Consider the following 22,138-nt stretch of genomic DNA (forward strand, 5'->3'; position numbering starts at 1 on the left):
GAACCTTTTAAAGCACAGATGCTGTTTGCTCGTCCCTGAACCCCTTTAACAGAAGATTTCATCAGCAAACATCTGGACACATTTATACTTCTTGTAACATTCTTCTCTTTGCTAACTGGTCAATGATAGTAGTATGATGCTGTAAAGGATCTTAATGATGTACTGTAATACATCTAAAGAGCTCGTAACAGCAGAATATGTGAAAACTTGATGGCTAACATTTTCTTTTGAATCAATCTGATTTGTCAACAAATCAACACATACTGCAAACTCTGTAAAAAAAGATTTTGTTTTTAAACAGATCACAATTAATTATTATTATATAAGAAAGGATAAACAGTCATTCATACCTGAGATGAACAGGATGAAACCCATAAACACACATCCAGCTCCTGACATCAACATGGCTGCTGTCGTCTTCAGCTTCTAATCAGAAAGGTGATTCTATAATTTAATGACCTTATTACAACTGCTGTGTTTATAAAACCTTTATAAAACATAAAGAATATAAACGGATGATGAAAATCAACAGCAGTCTTCTTCCAGAGACAGAATGGACTGTTGGTCAGTGTGAGGGCGGCTGGAAGACAAACTGCAGCTCTGACACCAAACAGTCACTTCCTTCCTCATTATTATTCTTAGTCAAATAGAAGACTTCTAGTGAAGAACCTATATAGCACAGTAGTTATTTGACGTCATTTAAGAGGAGTGAGAGGTGTGAGAGGATATAGAGGTGTGAGAGCAGAGACATGTGAAGCCGTCTGTGGTTGTTTTGTGGTAGTAAAAAAAGCTGCAGCCACAAATAGCTACAATCTTTTAGTTCACCACATCACATGCAGAGCACCATATATTTTTGACAGTAAAAACTATTTTACAAAAACTTTTTTTGCAGTCACAGCTGAAAATCATCCATAACGTAACACAACATGAAGAACACTAGAAACTGCCACACAGTGGTGCAACAAGCTTTTCTGGCAAAGTGATCTGTGCTATAGATTAGATGTGGCCAACCAGTCAGACACTGAGAGCCACGTCATCACAAAATGCACACACACACATTTCCATTAAGAAGCAATAGTATTTTATTTTATTTTCTTGCATTTAGCTACAACATTATGCCTAGCAAAGAACCTATGTTGCTAAGAAGTGAAAGTCAATTGTTCGTTCCATTGCAACGTCAGCGCCCAGCAGCAGAGCTACGCTTCCGCCGTAGTGGCGTACAAAAGTAAAGCAAAATGATTTCTATTCTATTGTCATCATTTTAATGTCTCTACTGAAATGACCTGTGTTGAGCAGTAAAAATATTATAAATATACATACTATTATAACAATTTACTTACTTACATATTAGACTTTTTTGCCCGGCTGCTTCCCAGAGGAGCATAAAGTGAGCGATGGACATAAATGGAAGTAAAAAAATCCAGCACACAGATTTTGAGAGCAATCTCAAACTTTTTCATGTCAAGGATCATAAATGGATTCCAATAGACCACAGACCATGGATGTATAAGATGTTGCGTCCTGTTCTTTTGCCCTGCGTAACAGTAAATAGCCTACAACTCCATTAAACTCTGTTGATGTCATACTACTAGCACTACTAGCTACTGGCTGATAGCTGGTTATTTGGGAACAGAGACGTTAATACATCCACCACGGTACAGGCTTACAGCATACAGCCCATGGGTGTATTGTAAGATAATAAAAGTGATGAATTACAGCCAATATATCCATTATTACAGCCACATACAGCTAGCAGGAAGCTGAGAGAACCGGATATGTCATATGAGCGTGCAGGGCGGTGCAGTCCCGTGGGTCTGATGCACGTTCATTATGCCGAGGAAAATAACTCTGGATTCAGCTGTTAGTGAATTGTAAAACTTTAAGTACATAATGAATTAAATGATGGATATTTAAGTGTTCGTACTGGAAAGCTGACTCATCTAAAAAAAAAAAAAATCAGATCCTCTGATTTACAGACGTCTCTTTATACATCCATGGACACAGACTCATTGGAGTTTTCAGTCCAAAATGGCTTTAGCACCATCTAGTGGCTGTTGTCAAAAAAGCACCAGAGTTTAGTCTCTGTGCTTCTCCTCTCTTTGTCCCTAGTTGAGATGCTGATTCACCTGCCACTAATGGGGCTTTCAACTGATCTGATCTGTGGCGTCTTTGCTTGTAAAACATGGAATCTGTTCTCAAATCATTGTTGGGAGTTTTCACACAGTGTTGCATGCTGCAGTCTACTCACTCTTAGCTCTTCAGCTGCTCGTCCACTTGCATCCTACACACAGGCAAAGTGCATCACACCTCCTATTTGAAGATGTGTCTTAAAGAGCTCAGGTTTGTTGGCATGATTGTGTTTGTGAAGCTCAGTACTTTTGGGAAACCTGAGGTCAACATTAGCATGGAGTGAACTGAAAAGCTGCTGCATTGTTACAGTGAAGTCTGCTATATCAGACAGAAAAGTTTCTCATTGCGTTCAGCAGAAACAAAGATGAACTTGCCCTTATGTTTGCACTTTGCTTTACACTTGCCGGTCCCTGCTATGTTACTTTAGTTATTCTAGTCACTTAAACCTTCAGGGGAGGGTCTCTTACAAAATACCATGGTAACAAAGTTTTGTTTAGCGAGAAGGCTCTAGGGTGGAGTAGAGATCATCTGTGTGGTCCTCAGAGAAGTGGAGTCTGCCATAGTGATGGTCATCCTGCTCTGCTGATCGAGCTGGCATGTTTTCATACATGGAACCGGGGTTTATCTGAGGAGGCAAGACAAATAAAATGACTTTACATTCAAAAGTTTGGCTGATCCTCCTATCAGAGCATTATAACGTTCAACTACAGCTCAATTGATGAGAGTTTTTTGAAGCCTTTTTAGGTATATTTTGCAAATGTTTGGTGGCTTGAAAATGTGTTCACCTATTTAGTGTTTCATCCCAAAGGTTATTTTAGAATAATAAAATAAATGAATAAATACAGTAAAAAAATTATAAAAATAAATACGTGAATAAATAAAAGTGGAAATTAAACAGAAGAGTTAAAAAAATAAGAGAATAAATGCAAAGGTATATAAATAAAAAAACAAATTGAAACAAATCTCAATTTATGTCTCATTTTATCAATTCATTAATGACTACATTTGTTTTTCATACATTTTTTGCTACTTTTAATGGTACATTTTTTCATTTATCGAGTCATTTATTCATTTATTTTTTATTTTGGCAGGTTCCATCCTCCATTGATATTATTTAATTAAGATTATTTTAGAAAAAGGATTAATGTATTGGCTCATTAAAACTATGCAACGAAAACACTATTTAATTGCAGGTTTTAAATACCTTTCCTGTCAATAGTGAACATCATGACTGGATGATATCCAGTGAATTACAAAAGGCTGATATTTATGGACGACAGAACCTGCCAGAATCAAAAATAAGTAAATAAATGACTCGATAAATAAATAAATTTGCCACTAAAACCAGAAAAGAATTAAGTTAATAATAACTGTAGTTCTTAATTAATTGATAAAATATAAAACATAAATTGATATTGCTGTTTTAATTTGCTTTTTTATGTATTTACCTTTGCATTAATTCCCTTATTTATTTACTCCTTTGTTTAATTTCCACTTTTATTTATTCATGTTTATACTTCTATGAATTATGTAACCTATACATTTAAAAATAAATATAAAATAAATAAAAAATAAATGCATGAATAATAAATAAATATATAATAAATGCAAAATATATAAATAAAAATAAATAATTTTATTAAAGAATTCTTTAAAATAACAATAAATACCACTGGAAATTAAACAAGAGTAAATAAATAAGGGGATTAAGGCAAAGGTAAATAAATAAAAAAGCAAATTAAAACAGAAATATCAATTTATATCAATTAAACATTTGTTTTTAATATAACATTTGCTACCTTTAATGGTCTATTTATTTATTTACTTATTTATCGAGTCATTTATTTATTGATTCATTTGTTTTTGATTTTGGCAGGTTTCGTCCTCCATAGCTATTTGCCTATTATATTGTAAAAATGTCTTACTGTAGCAATAAAATGTTGTTTATTTAACCAATAAAAAGCTGAGAGAAAGCATGGAGCAGTGTAGCAGGAACGCGACCAGGTGATGAGCACAACTGAAGAGAAGTCTATAGGATTAGAGGGTTATGATTTAGGTGAGACAGATTAAAAGCTGAGAGGCATAAATTGAAGCTGCTGTCCTGACTGTGGAGAAATGATCAATACTTTTGAAGAAGAGCAGGATAGAAGACAGTGATGTCTCTCTAATGGAGCAGAATAATTGTATAAATCCTGTTTTTTACCTGCTCCATGTTGTGTGATGTTTCAGCTCTTGGAGATTGACTGGAAGTCCTCTTTCTTCTGATTTATGAAATAAATGAATATGTGAGTGAATAAGTGATTTCAGGTTAGTGTGTGAATGTCGTTCCTCTGAAACAGAGGACAGTGTTGCTCACCTGATCCAGCAGAAGACAGAGAGGGGTATTATAACCAGGAGAGCAGCACAGACTCCTGCAGCTGCTGCTGGTGTCCATTTCCCCCTCATACTCTGGACAGTGAGAGTCTCTTCATGAGAGCTGCTGTTGTTGTGGGTTCTGACAGCACAGGAGTAGTTTCCTGCATGCTGACTGCTGACTGGGTCTAGAACCAGGTGTTTGTTTTGGTTCTCTGTCAGGGTCAGAGGTCGACTGTTGAAGAACCAGATGTAGTTTGTGTTGTCAGTCAGAGGACAGCTGGTACTGCAGGTCAGTGTGACTCTCTGGTCCTCTGTCACCACTGCAGAAGGACTAAACTGAACTTTCACACCTGAAAGATGGTTAGAGCGGTCAGTAAATCCTCAGTAAGTCCTCATACCTAAACAATAAAATAGGTTGTTTGTCAGTGTCTTCTTAAACAACCCACATACTATAAAAAGACTCATATACGTGTTAAGTTAGGTCTGGTTAAGTTTAAAAACTGTGGTACTAGTTAAGGTTAGAGAAAGATCTCCTTCATGCTATAAAGTAAAGACGTGAACTGTGAACTCTAGTGTCAAAGTTGTATGTTCTGTACATCCAACAAGACAACGTTGAATGACTGACAGGCCATTTCATGCTTCATGGAATACATAAATCATGAATCAGCCTTTTATTGTGCTGACTGCTGGTAGTACATGGTGTGGAAGTCAGAAAATCACTATACAAAAATAATGTATTTAATCTAAAGTATTACCTGTGACAACTAAAGTCACTCCAGGTTTCCATCGTTCATCTCTCTGGAGTCTGAGTGTGTATTTTGCTGAGTCATCCTTCTTCAGGTTATTGATTCTCAGGATGTGTTGATTCTTCATGTTGTCATGATACTCCACACGACCTGCAGCCTTCATTCGCTCTTCAACTTCTTCTTTCCCCCTTCTCTTTATTTTATACCATAATTTATATTTTGGCTGCTGGTTCTCAGAATAATCACTAGAAATGTTCACTGAAGAACCTTCCAGAGCACAGATTCTCCTGCTGACATAATTCACACTCCAGCAGTCGCTGTTATCAAGACCTGAAATATAGATAAGAGACAAGAGGCAGTTTCACTTTAAGAACTTTCTACACATAAAAGATAAAGATATTTGAATCATAACCAGTGTCGGAAATTAACTTTTTTGTCCACCTGTCACTGGCTTGTGGATTCTAAAATTAGGGGTGAGAAAGAATCGATTCACGTATGTGTCGCAATTTGTTTTTGTTGTTACAATTTTTTAATTCTTTTTTTTATGCCAGAATCAATATATTTGCTTCATTTCAGTCTATGTGGAGGTAGAAGGAAGTCACCGCTTATATTGTGGTAGTCTGAGTAACGTGACGTCATATCTGTTCTGTATCCGTCAACCAAAACAAACCACAATGAGCCGAAGCGGGAAAGTAGAAAACAGCGGAGGGTCTGCGTGGTTACGACCTGCACCCTCACATTTTAAATCCAGCGTGGTAAACACTACACATCCAGTAAAGTATGGAAACACTTTGGGTTTCACACATTGACAGGAAAAGCAGAGCTAGACATCACGGCTTAAGCTGCATGCTAACTCTGTCATGGACAGGAAACGTTATCGTATCGTGGTAACATGCGGTCAAGCCAGTCATCACTCTCATCTCCGTGGTCAAATGGGCCGACGCTACGACTGTAGAGCACCCATATACTGACATTTATGTTAAATGCATTCAAACGGCCCCGATGGAGCTGAACATGGATGTATAAAGAGAACGGAGCTGACGGGAGAGCTAGAGACGGACTTGGAGAAGTTAGAGGAAGTATACAGGTGGGACTACGTCCGTTTTTCAAAATAACGTGTTAACAAAGGGAACTGTATGTACAAAGTACATATATAGAAATAAGATTAATAAGATTATATTCACCAGAAGTATAAAACATTACATGTCAATACCACTAATTTGTGAGGGGAATGTCTTTATTCTTTGATTTTTGTGTTGCTGGAAAACAATTAATAAATAATGCCTGACAATGATTTGACTTCAGGACATCTCTGACTACATACATGCTGAAAATCAAACATGTTTACTGTATTAATTTAGATATTTTTCAAAGTAATAATCCCTAGAAGTGAATGATTCAACTTTTCCCCATGGTCAAGTGTTAAATCACAATAAATCCTAATATTGAGATGCAATACTTATAGAATTACTATACTTAAAAATCGCACTACATATCAAATCGGCACCCAAGTATCTTGATAGTATCGAATCAGGAGATAGGTGTATCGTACCAGCTCAATCCAAAATCTAGCAACCACTCAATAGAGTATCATGTTTTTTTGGCTGGTGAGTGAAGCAAATCTAGCAGCCACTTGCATATTTTACAGGCATTTGGCTGGTGTTCATTTCCAATCCTTATGAATACTACAAAAAAATGATTAAATCAATCAATCAATATTAAAATCATCATATTTCTCGTTGCCATTTGTAGACCATTAACACAAATATCCCATTTTATAAGTTTATAAATTGGTTCGTACTCACAGACTTCAGCAGAGCGCAGATCCTCACGGCCTTTTACAGCACAGGAGAAACTTTCAACAGAAGTGTTGGAAACTGTAACCTCTTTCGTTATCACTGAATAGCTGCTCCTATACCATATAAAGGCAGTTGGAGGACAGCTGGAGTTACAGGTCACTCTGACATGGTCTGGTACGGCTGCAGGACTCATTTGAACATTTACTTCTGTTGGGAGAAGATAAATACATTTTTCATCAATTGTTCGATTAAATAAATGTATTATATTATATATAAACTCAAAACATGATTGATCCAGGAAGAGAGAAGGTGTAAAACTCTGGTTATTGTGCTTTTAACAAAATACAAATTAGAAAAGAAAAAAAGTAAAGATAAGAATGCAGTGGCCATTTTTCAGAAAAAGTCAAAATCAGTCATCCATCCAACCAATCATCATTCTGATGATTTATTTATCCAAAAGCAAGCAAGCAAACAAAGCATAAAGAAAACGTGGATGTTGCTGCCTCTCTTGTTCTGGTAAAAAACCATAAGCCCACCCAGGTGCATTATGGTCCTACCTGCCTACCTACTTATATAACTGCAGGTACCCAAAGAAAACAAAATACTAATTACGCAAAAAACTAAATATACTAAACAAGAAAATAGTTAAACTCAACAAATAACTTTTAAAGGAGAACGCTATCAAAAATCGAATCTCAGTAAACTCCTAGAATAATAAATCAAACAATACTACTTATTATTAGTAAAACAACAAATAAATACTAACAACAAATAAAAAGCTCTTACAATGAGTTTAAAGGATTAGAGGTGTGGGGGTAGGAGGTGTGTTTGTGGATGTTTCTGTAAACTCAACCTGTTGGATATGTGATGGAGCAGGGCTCATTCTCTGATGTCTGCTGAGAAGAACACATTGTCCCTTTAGCATAGGTCACTTTAAAGCAGGTCGATGAGACAGAATCTGGACAAAAATAAATGAGATACCTTATTTATATTTGTGATGGTTAGATGTATTGTTTGTTTTTGTTTCTCAATGATTCCACTTTTCTTGAAAGTGTAACTTGTTAGACTACAGGCTGTGTAACATGATGAGGAGCTGATGGTTGTCACTCACCCACTGAGACTTGAGGGGCTCTGAGGTCCTCGTAGCCTTTGATAGCACAGGAGTATGTGACTGCTTCCTCACTGCTGACCAGCTGTTGGTACCAGGGAGACCAGTCCTGATAGAGGAACTCTCTGTTCTTGTACCAGATGTAGACTGCAGGGTTTTCAGTCAGAGGACAGCTGGTGCTACATATCAGTGTTACTGTCTGTCCCTCTGTGGTGGGAATCACCTTCACCTGCAGGTCTGGGATCATCATGATGTTGAAAATAAGAATTCATATACTGATATTAGTTTTAAAATAGTAAAATACTGACAGCCACTGTACCTGCAACATGGAGCTGAATTCTGTTTTCCCTGCAGTTTTCTGGTTTGTCAGTTTCTCTGCAGCAGTAAAAGTTTCTGTCCCTCTCTGTCAGATCTTTGATTGTCAGAGTGAAGTTACTCTCTGCAGACATGTTGTATGTTACACGATTTCCATCTGCAGAGATCTCATTCAGAGTGTAGTTGTTGTTGCCAATCGAGTGTACAGTGTACCATTTCATGCTTGGAGTGGGATGTTGATCTGAGCAGGGCAGATCCACTGATGAACCTTTTAAAGCACAGATGCTGTTTGCTCGTCCCTGAACCCCTTTAACAGAAGATTTCATCAGTAAACATCTGGACACATTTATACTTCTTGTAACATTCTTCTCTTTGCTAACTGGTCAATGATAGTAGTATGATGCTGTGAAGGATCTTAATGATGTACTGTAATACATCTAAAGAGCTTGTAACAGCAGAATATGTGAAAACTTGATGGCTAACATTTTCTTTTGAATCAATCTGATTTGTCAACAAATCAACACATACTGCAAACTCTGTAAAAAAAGATTTAGTTTTTAAACAGATCACAATTAATTATTATTATATAAGAAAGGATAAACAGTCATTCATACCTGAGATGAACAGGATGAAACCCATAAACACACATCCAGCTCCTGATATCAACATGGCTGCTGTCGTCTTCAGCTTCTAATCAGAAATGTGATTCTATAATTTAATGACCTTATTACAACTGCTGTGTTTATAAAAACTATATAAAACATAAAGAATATAAATGGATGATGAAAATCAACAGCAGTCTTCTTCCAGAGACAGAATGGACTGTTGGTCAGTGTGAGGGCGGCTGGAAGACAAACTGCAGCTCTGACACCAAACAGTCACTTCCTTCCTCAATATTATTCTTAGTCAAATAAGAGACTTCCAGTGAAGAACCGATATAGCACAGTAGTTATTTGACGTCATTTAAGAGGAGTGAGAGGTGTGAGAGGATATAGAGGTGTGAGAGCAGAGACATGTGAAGCCGTCTGTGGATGTTTTGTGGTGAAAAAAAAAAGCTGCAGCCACAAATAGCTACGATCTTTTAGTTCACCTCATCACATGTAGAGCACCATATATTTTTGACAGTAAAAACTGTTTAACAAAAACTTTTTTTTGCAGTCACAGCTGAAAATCATCCATAACGTAACACAACATGAAGCACACTAGAAACTGCCACACAGTGATGAAAACAAGCTTTTCTGGCAAAGTGATCTGTGCTATAGATTAGATGTGGCCAACCAGTCAGACACTGAGAGTCACGTCATCACAAAATGCACACACACACATTTCCATTAAGAATCAATAGTATTTTATTTTATTTTCTTGCATTTAGCTACAACATTATGCCTAGCAAAGAACGTATGTTGCTAAGAAGTGAAAGTCAATTGTTCGTTCCATTGCAACGTCAGCGCCCAGCAGCAAAGCTACGCTTCCGCCGTAGTGCCGTACAAAAGTAAAGCAAAATTATTTCTATTCTATTGTCATCATTTTAATGTCTCTACTGAAATGACCTTGTGTTGAGCAGTAAAAATATTATAAATATACATACTATTATAACTATTTACTTACTTACATATTCAACTTTTTTGCCCGGCTGCTTCCCAGAGGAGCATAAAGTGAGCGATGGACATAAATGGAAGTTAGTAAAATGCAGCACACAGATTTTGAGAGCAATCTCAAACTTTTTCATGTCAAGGATCATAAATGGAGTCCAATAGACCACAGACCATAGATGTATAAGACGTTGTGTCCTGTTATTTTGCCCTGCGTTTCAGTAAATAGCCTACAACTACATTAAACTCTGTTTATGTCATGCTACTAGCACTACTAGCTACCGGCCGATAGCCGGTTGTTTGGGAACAGAGACGTTAATACATCCACCACGGTACAGGCTTACAGCATACAGCCCATGGGTGTATTATAAGATAATAAAAGTGATGAATTACAGCCAATATATCCATTATTACAGCCGCATACAGCTAGCAGGAAGCTGGCAGAACCGGATATGTCATCTGAGCGTGCAGGACGGTGCAGTCCCGTGGGTCTGATGCACGTTCATTATGCCGAGGAAAATAACTCTGGATTCAGCTGTTAGCTCATTTTACAACTTTTAGGACATCATGATTTAAATGATGGATATTTAGCTGCTCGTACTGGAAAGCTGACTCATCTAAAAAAAAAAAAAAAAGATCCTCTGATTTACAGACGTCTCTTTATACATCCATGGACACAGACTCATTGGAGTTTTCAGTCCAAAATGGCGGAAGCGCCATCTAGCGGCTGTTGTCAAAAAAGCACCAGAGTTTAGTCTCTGTGCTTCTACACTCTTTGTCCCTAGTTGAGACGCTGATTCACCTGCCACTAATGGGGCTTTCAACTGATCTGATCTGTGGCCTCTTTGCTTGTAAAACATGGAATCTGTTCTCAAATCATTGTTGGGAGTTTTCACACAGTGTTGCATGCTGCAGTCTACTCGCTCTTAGCTCTTCAGCTGCTCGTCCACTTGCATCCTACACACAGGCAAAGTGCATCACACCTCCTATTTGAAGATGTGTCTTAAAGAGCTCAGGTTTGTTGGCATGCTTGTGCTTGTGAAGCTCAGTACTTTTGGGAAACCTGCGGTCCACATTAGCATGAAGTGAACTGAAAAGCTGCTGAATTGTTACAGTGAAGTCTGCTATATCAGACAGAAAAGTTTCTCATTGCGTTCAGCAGAAAGAAATATGAGCTTGCCCTTATGTTTGCACTTTGCTTTACACTTGCCGGTCCCTGCTATGTTACTTTAGTTATTCTAGTCACTTAAACCTTCAGGGGAGGGTCTCTTACAAAATACCATGGTAACAAAGTTTTGTTTAGCTAGAAGGCTCTAGGGTGGAGTAGAGATCATCTGTGTGGTCCTCAGAGAAGTGGAGTCTGCCATAGTGATGGTCATCCTGCTCTGCTGATCGAGCTGATATGTTTTCATACATGGAACCGGGGTTTATCTGAGGAGACAAGACACATAAAATGACTTTACATTCAAAAGTTTGGCTGATCCTCCTATCAGAGCATTATAATGTTCAACTAGAGCTCAATTGATGAGAGTTTTTTGATGCCTTTTTAGTTATATTTTGCAAATGTTTGGTGGCTTGAAAATGTGTTCACGTATTTAGTGTTTCATCCCAAAGGTTATTTTAGAATAATAAAATAAATGAATAAATACAGTAAAAAAATTATAAAAATAAATACGTGAATAAATAAAAGTGGAAATTAAACAGAAGAGTTAAAAAATAAGAGAATAAATGCAAAGGTATATAAATAAAAAAACAAATTGAAACAAATCTCAATTTATGTCTCATTTTATCAATTCATTAATGACTACATTTGTTTTTCATACATTTTTTGCTACTTTTAATGGTACATTTTTTCATTTATCGAGTCATTTATTCATTTATTTTTTATTTTGGCAGGTTCCATCCTCCATTTATATTATTAAATTAAGATTATTTTAGAAAAAGGATTAATGTATTGGCTCATTAAAACTATGCAACGAAAACACTATTTAATTGCAGGTTTTAAATACCTTTCCTGTCAATAGTGAACATCATGACTGGATGATATCCAGTGAATTACAAAAGGCTGATATTTATGGACGACAGAACCTGCCAGAATAAAAAATAAGTAAATAAATGACTCGATAAATAAATAAATTTGCCACTAAAACCAGAAAAAAGTATGTTAAAAATAACTGTAGTTCTTAATTAATTGATCAAATATAAAACATAAATTGATATTTCTGTTTTAATTTGCTTTTTTATGTATTTACCTTTGCATTAATTCCCTTATTTATTTACCCCTTTTTTTAATTTCCACTTTTATTTATTCATGTATATAGTTTCATGAATTATTAAACCTATACATTTAAAAATAAATATAAAATAAATAAAAAATAAATGCATGAATAATAAATAAATATATAATAAATGCAAAGATACATAAATAAAAATGAATGCAAAAATAAAGAATTTCACTAAAGAATTTTTTTTAAATAATAATAAATAAAAGTCGAAATTAAACAAGAGTAAATAAATAAGGGAATTAAGGCAAAGGTAAATAAATAAAAAAAGCCAATTAAAAAAGAAATATCAATTTATATCACATTTTATCAATCAAACATTTTTTTTAATATAACTTTTGCTACCTTTAATGGTCTATTTATTTATTTACTTATTTATCGAGTCATTTATTTATTGATTCATTTGTTTTTGATTTTGGCAGGCTTCGTCCTCCATAGCTATTTGCCTATTATATTGTAAAAATGTCGTACTGTAGCAATAAAATGTTGTTTATTTAACCAATAAAAAGCTGAGAGAAAGCATTGAGCAGTTTAGCAGGAACGCGACCAGGTGATGAGCACAACTGAAGAGAAGTCTACAGGATTAGAGGGTTAGGATTTAAGTGAGACAGATTAAAACCTGAGAGGCATAAATTGAAGCTGCTGTCCTGTCTGTGAAGAAATGATCATTACTTTTGAAGAAGAGCAGGATAGAAGACAGTGATGTCTCTCTAATGGAGCAGAATAATTGTATAAATCCTGTTTTTTACCTGCTCCATGTTGTGTGATGTTTCAGCTCTTGGAGATTGACTGGAAGTCCCCTTTCTTCTGGTTTATGGAATAAATGAATATGTGAGTGAATAAGTGATTTCAGGTTAGTGTGTGAATGTCATTCCTCTGAAACAGAGGACAGTGTTGCTCACCTGATCCAGCAGAAGACAGAGAGGGGTATTATAACCAGGAGAGCAGCACAGACTCCTGCAGCTGCTGCTGGTGTCCATTTCCCCCTCATACTCATGGACAGTGAGAGTCTCTTCATCGAGAGCTGCTGTTGTTGTGGGTTCTGACAGCACAGGAGTAGTTTCCTGCATGCTGACTGCTGACTGGGTCTAGAACCAGGTGTTTGTTTTGGTTCTCTGTCAGGGTCAGAGGTTGACTGTTGAAGAACCAGATGTAGTTTGTGTTGTCAGTCAGAGGACAGCTGGTACTGCAGGTCAGTGTGACTCTCTGGTCCTCTGTCACCACTGCAGAAGGACTAAAGTGAACTTTCAGACCTGAAAGATGGTTAGAGCGGTCAGTAAATCCTCAGTAAGTCCTCATACCTATACAATAAAATAGGTTGTTTGTCAGTGTCTTCTTAAACAACCCACATACTGTAAAAGACTCATATACGTGTTAAGTTAGGTCTGGTTAAGTTTAAAAACTATAGTACGTAGTTAAGGTTAGAGAAAGATCTCCTTCATGCTATAAAGTAACCAGTATTGTGTGTTTGTAGGAGATGGGACGTGAACTGTGATCTCTAGTGTCAAAGTCGCATGTTTTACACCCAACCACCTATCCCAACCTTTAGAAGACAGTAGAAGAAGCAGTAGATTGAATGCAGCTCTTCTAATTGAGACAAAGTTGATAAGTTGCATTTAATTATTGACTTGTTTGAAATTACTGAAAGGCCGATTCAATTCACTATACAAAAATAATGTATTTAATCTAAAGTATTACCTGTCACAACTAAAGTAACTCCAGGTTTCTGGATTGTGAATGTGTATTCTGCTGAGTCATCCTTCTTCAGGTTATTGATTCTCAGGATGTGGTGATTCTTCATGTTGTCATGATACTCCACACGACCTGCAGCCTTCATTCGATCTTCACCTTCTTCTTTCCCACTTCTCTTTATTTTATACCATAATTTATATTTTGGCTGCTGGTTCTCAGGATATTCACTAGAAATGTTCACTGAAGAACCTTCCAGAGCACAGATTCTCCTGCTGACATAATTCACACTCCAGCAGTTGCTGTTATCAGGACCTGAAATATAGATAAGAAACAAGAGGCAGTTTCACTTTAAGTACCTTCTACAGATAAAATGTAAAGATATGTGAATCATAACCAGTGTTGGAAATGAACTTTTTTGTCCACCTGCCACTGTGGCTGGTGGATTCTAAAATTAGGGATGAGAAAAAATCAATTCACCTACAGTATGTGTCGCAATTTTTTTTGTTACAATTTTGATATTATTTTTTAATGCCAAAATCAATATATTTGCTTAATTTGAGTCTATGTGGAGGTAGAAGGAAGTTACTGCTTTTGTTGTTGTAGTCTGAGTAACGTGACATCATATCCGTTCTGTATCTGTCAACCAAAACAAACCACAGCGAGCCAAAGCAAGAAAGTAGAAAACGGCGGAGGGTCCGCTTGGACACGACCTGCATCCTCACATTTAAATCCAGTAAAGTATGGAAACACTTTGGGTTTCACACATTGCAAGAAAAGCAGAGCTAGACATCACGGCTAAAGCTGCATGCTAACTCTGTCATAGACAGGAAATGTTATTGTATTGCGGTAACGTGCGGTCAAGCCGGCCGTCACTCTCATCTCCGTGGTCAAATGGGCCGATGCTACAACTGTAGAGCACCCATATACTGACATTTATGTTAAATGCATTCAAACGGCCCCGATGGAGCTGACCATGGATGTATAAAGAGAACAGAGCTGACGGGAGAGCTAGAGACGGACTTGGTGAAGTTAGAGGAAGTATACATGTGTGACTACGTCCGGTTTTCGAAATAAGGTGTTAACAAAGGGAACTGTATATACAAAATACATATATGGAAATAAGATTGATTTGGATTGTATTCACCAGAAGTTTAAAACATTACATGTCCCTTATAAATTAAAAACAACTAATTTATGAGGGAAATGTCTTTATTGTTTGACTTTTGGGTTGCTGGAAAACAATGAATAAATAATTCCTGACAATGACTGATATATTTGACTTCAGGACATCTCTGACTACATACATGCTGAAAATCAAACATTTTTACTGTATTAATTTAGATATTTTCCAATATATAAGTCTCTAGAAGTGTATGATTCAACTTTTTTCCCATAGTCTAGTGTTAAAAACATTAACAGAAATCACAATAAATCATAATATTGAATCGCAATACTTAAAAATCACAATACATGTCAAATTGGTATCCAAGTATCGTAATAGTATCGAATCAGGAGATAGGTGTATCGTACCAGCTCTATCCAAAATCTACCAGCCACTCAATAGAGTATCATGTTTTTTCGGCTGGTGAGTGAAGCAAATCTAGCAGCCACTTCCATATTTTATCAGCATTTGACTGGTGTTCATTTCCAACCCTGATCATAACACTACAAAAACAAGATTAAATCAATCAATCAATATTAAAATCATGATATCTCTCATTGTGATTTGTAGACCATTCACACAAATATCCCATTTTTTAAGTTTATAAGTTAGTTCGTACTCACAGACTTCAGCAGAGTGCAGATCCTCATGGCCTTTTACAGCACAGGAGAAACTTTCAGCAGAAGTGGTGGGAAATATAAACGGTGGTTTCTCATACTGTCTAACTAAATATCTGCTCTTATACCATATAAAGGCAGTTGGAGGACAGCTGGAGTTACAGGTCAGTATGACATGGTCTGGTGTGACTGCAGGACTCATTTGAACATGTATTTCTGTTGGGAGATAACAAATACATTTTTCATCAGTTGTTCGATTAAATCAATTAATAACTACATACATTATTAGATATAAACTCAAAGCATGGTTTATCCAGCAAAAGAGAAGGTGTAAGACCATGGTTGCTGTGCTTTTAACTTTTAAATGCAAATTAGAAAAGAAAAGAGCAAAGATATGTCTTAGAGGTGTGGGGGTGGGAGGTGTGTTTGTGGATGTTTATGTAAACTCAACCTGTTGGATATGTGATGGAGCAGGGCTCATCCTCTGATGTCTGCTGAGAAGAACACATTCTTCCTTTAGCATAGGTCACTTTAAAGCAGGTCGATGAGACAGAATCTGGACAAAAAGAAAAGAGATACCTTATTTATATTTGTGATGGTCAGATGTATTGTGAGTTGTTGTTTCTCAATGATTCCACTTTTCTTGAAAGTGTAACTTGTTAGACTACAGATTGTGTAACATGATGAGGAGCTGATGGTTGTCACTCACCCACTGAGACTTGAGGGGCTCTGAGGTCCTCGTAGCCTTTGATAGCACAGGAGTATGTGACTGCTTCCTCACTGCTGACCAGCTGTTGGTACCAGGGAGACCAGTCCTGATAGAGGAACTCTCTGTTCTTGTACCAGATGTAGACTGCAGGGTTTTCAGTCAGAGGACAGCTGGTGCTACATATCAGTGTTACTGTCTGTCCCTCTGTGGTGGGAATCACCTTCACCTGCAGGTCTGGGATAATTTCGTTGATTTAGACTTCATATATATTGTTAATATTCTTAAAGTAATAAATTAGTAATGAATTATTGACAACCACTGTACCTGCAACACGGAGCTGAATACTGTTTCCCCAGCAGTTTTCTGGTTTGTCAGTTTCACTGCAGCAGTAATAGTTCCCATCCCTCTCTGTCAGATCTTTGATTGTCAGAGTGAAGTTACTCTCTGCAGACATTTTGTATGTTACACGATTTCCATCTGCAGAGATCTCATTCAGAGTGTAGTTGTTGTTGCCAATCGAGTGTCCAGTGTACCATTTCCTGGTTGAAGTGGGATGTTGAGCTGAGCAGGGCAGATCCACTGATGAACCTTTTAAAGCACAGATGCTCTTTGTTCGTCCCTGAACCCCTTTAACAGAAGATTTTATCAGCAAACATCTGGACACATTTATACTTCTTGTAACATTCTTCTCTTTACTAACTGGTCAATGATAGTAGTATGATGCTGTAAAGGATCTTAATGATGTACTGTAATACATCTAAAGAGCTCGTAACAGCAGAATATGTGAAAATCTTGATGGCTAACATTTTCTTTTAAATCAATCTGATTTGTCTACAAATGAACACCTACTGTATGCTCCCTAAAAAATTGTTTTAACAGATCACAGTTAATTATTATTATATAAGAAAGGATAAACAGTCATTCATACCTGAGATGAACAGGATGAAACCCATAAACACATATCCAGCTCCTGATATCAACATGGCTGCTGTCGTCTTCAGCTTCTAATCAGAAAGGTGATTCTATAATTTAATGACCTTATTGCAACTGCTGTGTTTATAAAACCTTTATAAAAAATAAAGAATATAAGCGGATGATGAAAATCAACAGCAGTCTTCTTCCAGAGACAGAATGGACTGTTGGCCAGTGTGAGGGCGGCTGGAAGACAAACTGCAGCTCTGACACCAAACAGTCACTTCCTTCCTCATTATTATTCTTAGTCAAATAAAAGACTTCCAGTGAAGAACCTAAATAGCACAGTAGTTATTTGACGTCATATTTAGTCATTTGAGAGGAGCTAGAGGTGTGAGAGGTGTGAGAGCAGAGACGTGTGAAGCCGTCTGTGGATGTTCTGTGGTGGAAGAAAAAGCTGCAGCCGCAAATAGCTATGATCTTTTAGTTCATGCATCACATGCAGAGCACCATATATATTTGACAGTAAAAACTATTTTAGAAAAATTGTTTTGCAGTCACAGCTGAAAATCATCCATAACGTAACACAACATGAAGAACACTAGAAACTGCCACACAGTGATTAAAACAAGCTTTTCTGGCAAAGTGATCTGTGCTATAGAGTAGATGTGGCCAACCAGTCAGACACTGAGAGCCACGTCATCACAAAATGCACACACACACACTTCCATTAAGAAGCAATAGTATTTTTTATTTTATTTTCTTGCATTTATCTACAACATCTCAGTGAATCTCCTTCCAAACTTTGTTTCCCACAATCCTTTTTAAATTCTGGCTCTGCTACGACCAGACAGATTAGTAAAGACAGTCTTCCACAATTCTAAGATTTAGATGTATTTGAAATGGTTAATTTATACCTGGCAAGAACGTACATTGATAATAAGTGAAAGTCAATAGTTACTATAGCATCATATCTGTGCTGCTGTGTATCTGCAGGTAAACCTCTTCAGGTGGTGGTGAGCTCTGTGGATGTTTTCCGACCCTCCAACCCTCTGGAGCTGGCCAAGAGCTTCGCGGGAGCCAAGGAGCTGGGCAAGATGCTGGTGGACTGTGTGAGTACAGAGCCATATACGTATATAATAATATTATAATGATATAATCTGTTTTGGAGGGCGGTGGATTGCGCCCTCCGGGTTGGGAGTGAGTCACTGTCCCAAGCGAGCGTAAGTATCTCGGGGTCTTGTTCACCAGTGAGGGTAAAACGGAGCAGGAGATGGACAGGCGGCTCGGTTCGGTGCGGCGTCAGCAGTAGTGCGGGTGCTGTACCGGACCGTTGTGGTGAAGAGGGAGCTGAGCCGGAAGGCAACGCTCTCAACTTACCGCTCTATCTATGTTCCAACCCTCACCTATAGTCATGAGCTTTGGGTAGCATGTCTGTAAAGGGGATACTCGTGGGTACCCATAGAACCCATGTTCATTCACATATCTTGAGGTCAGAGGTCAAGGAACCCCTTTGAAAATGAAGTATGGAGTTTGGAGCGTTATTTAGCCTCCTTCACAACAATTAGTAAGTATAAAAACAAATTTGTGTTAACGCGTTATTATCGCATTAACTTTGACAGCCCTAGTTTTTTCATATGAATTCATCCACTCTATGTGGAGCATTTTAATATTCCTGATATTTTGGACATAATAACAATTATAGCATTTCAGAAAGTGTCTTTTTGTTTCTCTCTCTCTCTGACTGGACAGTCTACAGACTCTGATGGCTGTGCAGTGGACAGAGCCGGAGCCTGGTGTGAAATGATCGACACCATCTACCACAGGTCAGCTGACTACCAACCTGCTGCACTTTGCTTCTCATTAATTCAGCCGGTTCTCTTCCTTTTTTTCTGTCTTGACATCTTTATCACTCCATCTCCTCTTTTGCCCACTTCTCTTTGTCTCTCATTTTCTCACACTCTTTCTTCCTCTTCTGTGTTTTAAGCCATCAGTTTATCTTTAATGACACAAGTGCTGCAAAGTGTAGTGTTTAATGACACAGACTAGACAGATACGGCCGGCAAAAAGGAAACAATTAGGTGCTATAGCTGAGTGACGAGTGACAATTCAGCTTGTTTGACTGCTCATACAATCAGACCGCCAATTAAATCAAGGAAATGCAGTATAATCATAAAGGATTCTGAGCAAGCAAATACACCACCATGACATGCATATGAAGTTAGCTATTGAGACCCTCACTTTCATACTTATAGCCATTATTTCTGCTAATAATTCACTATAAAGAAATCTGGTAGGAACTGACGTAATCTTGTAGCCACAGTAGAATAAAACGTTGGAAAGTGTTGACAACGGTCAGAAGCCAGTCTGAAGCCTAATGGTTTTGTTACAGGAAATACTTTTACATACGTTTACCTCATTATTTGACACTTTGGCCACGTTTAATATGAACATATGACATTGTAACGTTATATATATATATATATGACAGAAAATAAGGAAAAGCATAATAGTTCCCCTTTAAATAATTTACTTGACAGCTTTAGAGTCAACAGGAAGAGAACACCTGTCATCAAACAAGTGTTTAACCTTTAACAGTCATATCAAGTCCAGTTTAGTCAGTTAAAGGGTGGGTCCATTCTTTTGTCATTTATTTTAGGTTTGTATATCATTCTGTATCTTCCCAGTGGTGTTCCTTATGTATTCAAATACAAACATTTGCATTTTGGTCAAAGTATATTTTAGCATCAAAATGCTATTTTCCTTTCAAGCCCTCTAAAAACTGTTTCCCACATCGTGACCTGACGTAGGTTTCTGCATGACGACGAGGAATACATAACACTTTATTCAAACACAAGTCTGCAGGATTTCATTATTAGTGTTTGTCACATTGTCATTTGTCCAGTACTTTGAAGCTGTTTATTGTCTTTTGTGCAGATTGAGTCCCCAGCTGTCTCAGGAGGTGATGCTGGATGAGGTGAGTGACGCGGTCCTGGTGGACATGCTGTGGGAGACCCAGATGTACCTGTACGAGAAGAGGGAAAACCTGCAGTCTCTGGCAAAGGTGCTGCTGAACAAATGAAAGCACCAGAAACATCACACGGAGGAGGAGGCTGCGAAGAGCAGAGGAGATGGAGAATATGGAAGCTGACGGCAGAGACCCGTGAGCGGAGTCAAAAGATGAGCGAGCCATGTGATTCAAGATTGTAACGTCTGTGTTGGTGTGCTCTTTCTTTCAAACTCCTTGACCGCAATGACTCTCATATTTACGCTGAAATGTCAGGAGCAAATGTGTGAATCAAGATTAACGTAGCCTACTGAACAGCAAGTTATGTAGCATCATGCGACCGTATCACTGACCTTATCATCACTATAATGGTTCATTAAGTTTGTACATAAACCGGTGAAGGAGAGCGTGACGTTTTCTCATCTTTGATGTGTGAATACAGAGGAAATGTAGGAGGAAGTGGTGGTATCAAACTCAAAGTAGCACACACTGACTGCTAACTGTCAACCCCTCCACCCCCCCTCTCTCTCTCTCTTTAGTGTTGGGTTACAACTCTTATTGTTTGTGATTAAACTGTAACACTCCTCCTCATTCCTCCTCCTCTTGTTCCTCTTTTTAACCCACGTAAATACTAAGAAACTCATTATACAGACATGTCATATAAGGCCATATGATCAAGGGGACCTTGCAGTACTATTACACCATATGCAGTGTACATGTACTGTAGCACAGTGTGGATGGTGGTGACGATGAACCAGCTCTGCCTTATATGTCAGGGACCCACATTTGTACCATTTCCTTTCTTTTCTCCACAACACATTTCCAGGTCTTTACTATACAAGTTATTTATACTGACTTTAAACACAATACGCCCACAAATAACTTGCTTGCTCACTGTTACAACCTCTCAGTCTACTGTGTCTTGAGCGCATATTTAACACGTACTGGACTTAAAACTAGACTTGAAGATTCAATTTACTTGAAAGAGAAAGAAACAGAAGACCCACTGCTACTTGCACAACAAATGATTTCCTATGTTTTTTTGTATTTGGATTAATTACTGAAGTGTATACTTGTATGGTAATACAATATATTAATATGGACTTAAGTTGCTGTTTTGTTTCTTTGTTATAAGATAAAATAAGATAATCCTTTATTAGTCCCACAGCGGGGAAATCTGCAGGATTACAGCAGCAAACGGGGACAGTCCAAACAACAAGAGGCATCTGTAACAAACATAACAAAATCTAATAAATAAGCAAGTAAACAATAAAGATATAGTAAGTAAGTAAACAGTAAAAAACAAGATATAAAAAGTGACTGAATGAGTGGCTGGGTTCACATTATTTCACAGATGAATATGAAATGTTGATATTGTAGTCACACTTTTGCTTTAATATCTGGCGTTTAATTTAATCTTCCCTATATTTTATCAATGAATTAGTGTGGCCATTAAACAACTCAGAGCACAAGCATAAAACAACTTTATTTAAAGGTACAATCCATAATCCAATTACACAAAGGTTCACCCCATCACCAAAACTCAAAACAACAGGTAAGGACTTACTGTATGTTAGATAGATAACAACTAAAACTTAGTTTTAGATGTTGATGCTGTCTTTGTAGAATAAAATTAGTAAAATATCTTGTGTTTTCAGATAAGAAACACAAGATATTGTGGCAAATACATGAATAAACCTGTAACTTATATG

At 37.3% G+C, this 22,138-nt stretch overlaps 3 protein-coding genes across 19 annotated transcripts in view; 2 read left to right on the forward strand and 1 right to left on the reverse strand.

Annotated features, from left to right (window-relative positions):
• The window catches only part of LOC119484704 (85/88 kDa calcium-independent phospholipase A2-like), a 29,481-nt gene extending 7,823 nt beyond the window's left edge, over positions 1-21,658 (forward strand). For both annotated transcript variants that reach the window (XM_037763739.1, XM_037763738.1), the window contains exons 3-5: positions 18,416-18,531; positions 19,172-19,245; positions 20,357-21,658. In XM_037763739.1, the coding sequence (XP_037619667.1) occupies positions 18,416-18,531; positions 19,172-19,245; positions 20,357-20,501 (335 nt within the window). In that variant the 3' untranslated portion in view covers positions 20,502-21,658. The remainder of the gene's footprint in view (positions 1-18,415; positions 18,532-19,171; positions 19,246-20,356) is intronic.
• The window catches only part of LOC119484667 (85/88 kDa calcium-independent phospholipase A2-like), a 119,624-nt gene that overhangs the window by 43,799 nt on the left and 53,687 nt on the right, over positions 1-22,138 (forward strand). The window lies entirely within an intron of this gene.
• Positions 1-22,138, reverse strand: part of LOC119484675 (B-cell receptor CD22-like) — a 37,189-nt gene that overhangs the window by 6,723 nt on the left and 8,328 nt on the right. For 2 of the 8 annotated variants that reach the window (XM_037763679.1, XM_037763678.1), the window contains exons 2-5: positions 16,508-16,741; positions 16,250-16,354; positions 15,805-16,014; positions 14,176-14,331 (exon numbers count right to left, since the gene is read on the reverse strand). In XM_037763679.1, the coding sequence (XP_037619607.1) occupies positions 14,176-14,331; positions 15,805-16,014; positions 16,250-16,354; positions 16,508-16,741 (705 nt within the window). Of the gene's footprint in view, positions 1-2,254; positions 2,756-4,333; positions 4,392-4,486; positions 4,836-5,240; positions 5,562-7,036; positions 7,238-7,883; positions 7,989-8,141; positions 8,376-8,457; positions 8,761-9,067; positions 9,207-14,025; positions 14,332-15,804; positions 16,015-16,249; positions 16,355-16,507; positions 16,742-16,831; positions 16,977-22,138 lie in introns of those variants that run through there. The other 6 variants (XM_037763681.1, XM_037763680.1, XM_037763676.1 and 3 more) reach the window with 6 other exon arrangements.

The sequence above is a fragment of the Sebastes umbrosus genome, chromosome 3 (assembly GCF_015220745.1).
Source record: "Sebastes umbrosus isolate fSebUmb1 chromosome 3, fSebUmb1.pri, whole genome shotgun sequence".
Classification (NCBI taxonomy): Eukaryota; Metazoa; Chordata; class Actinopteri; order Perciformes; family Sebastidae; genus Sebastes; species Sebastes umbrosus.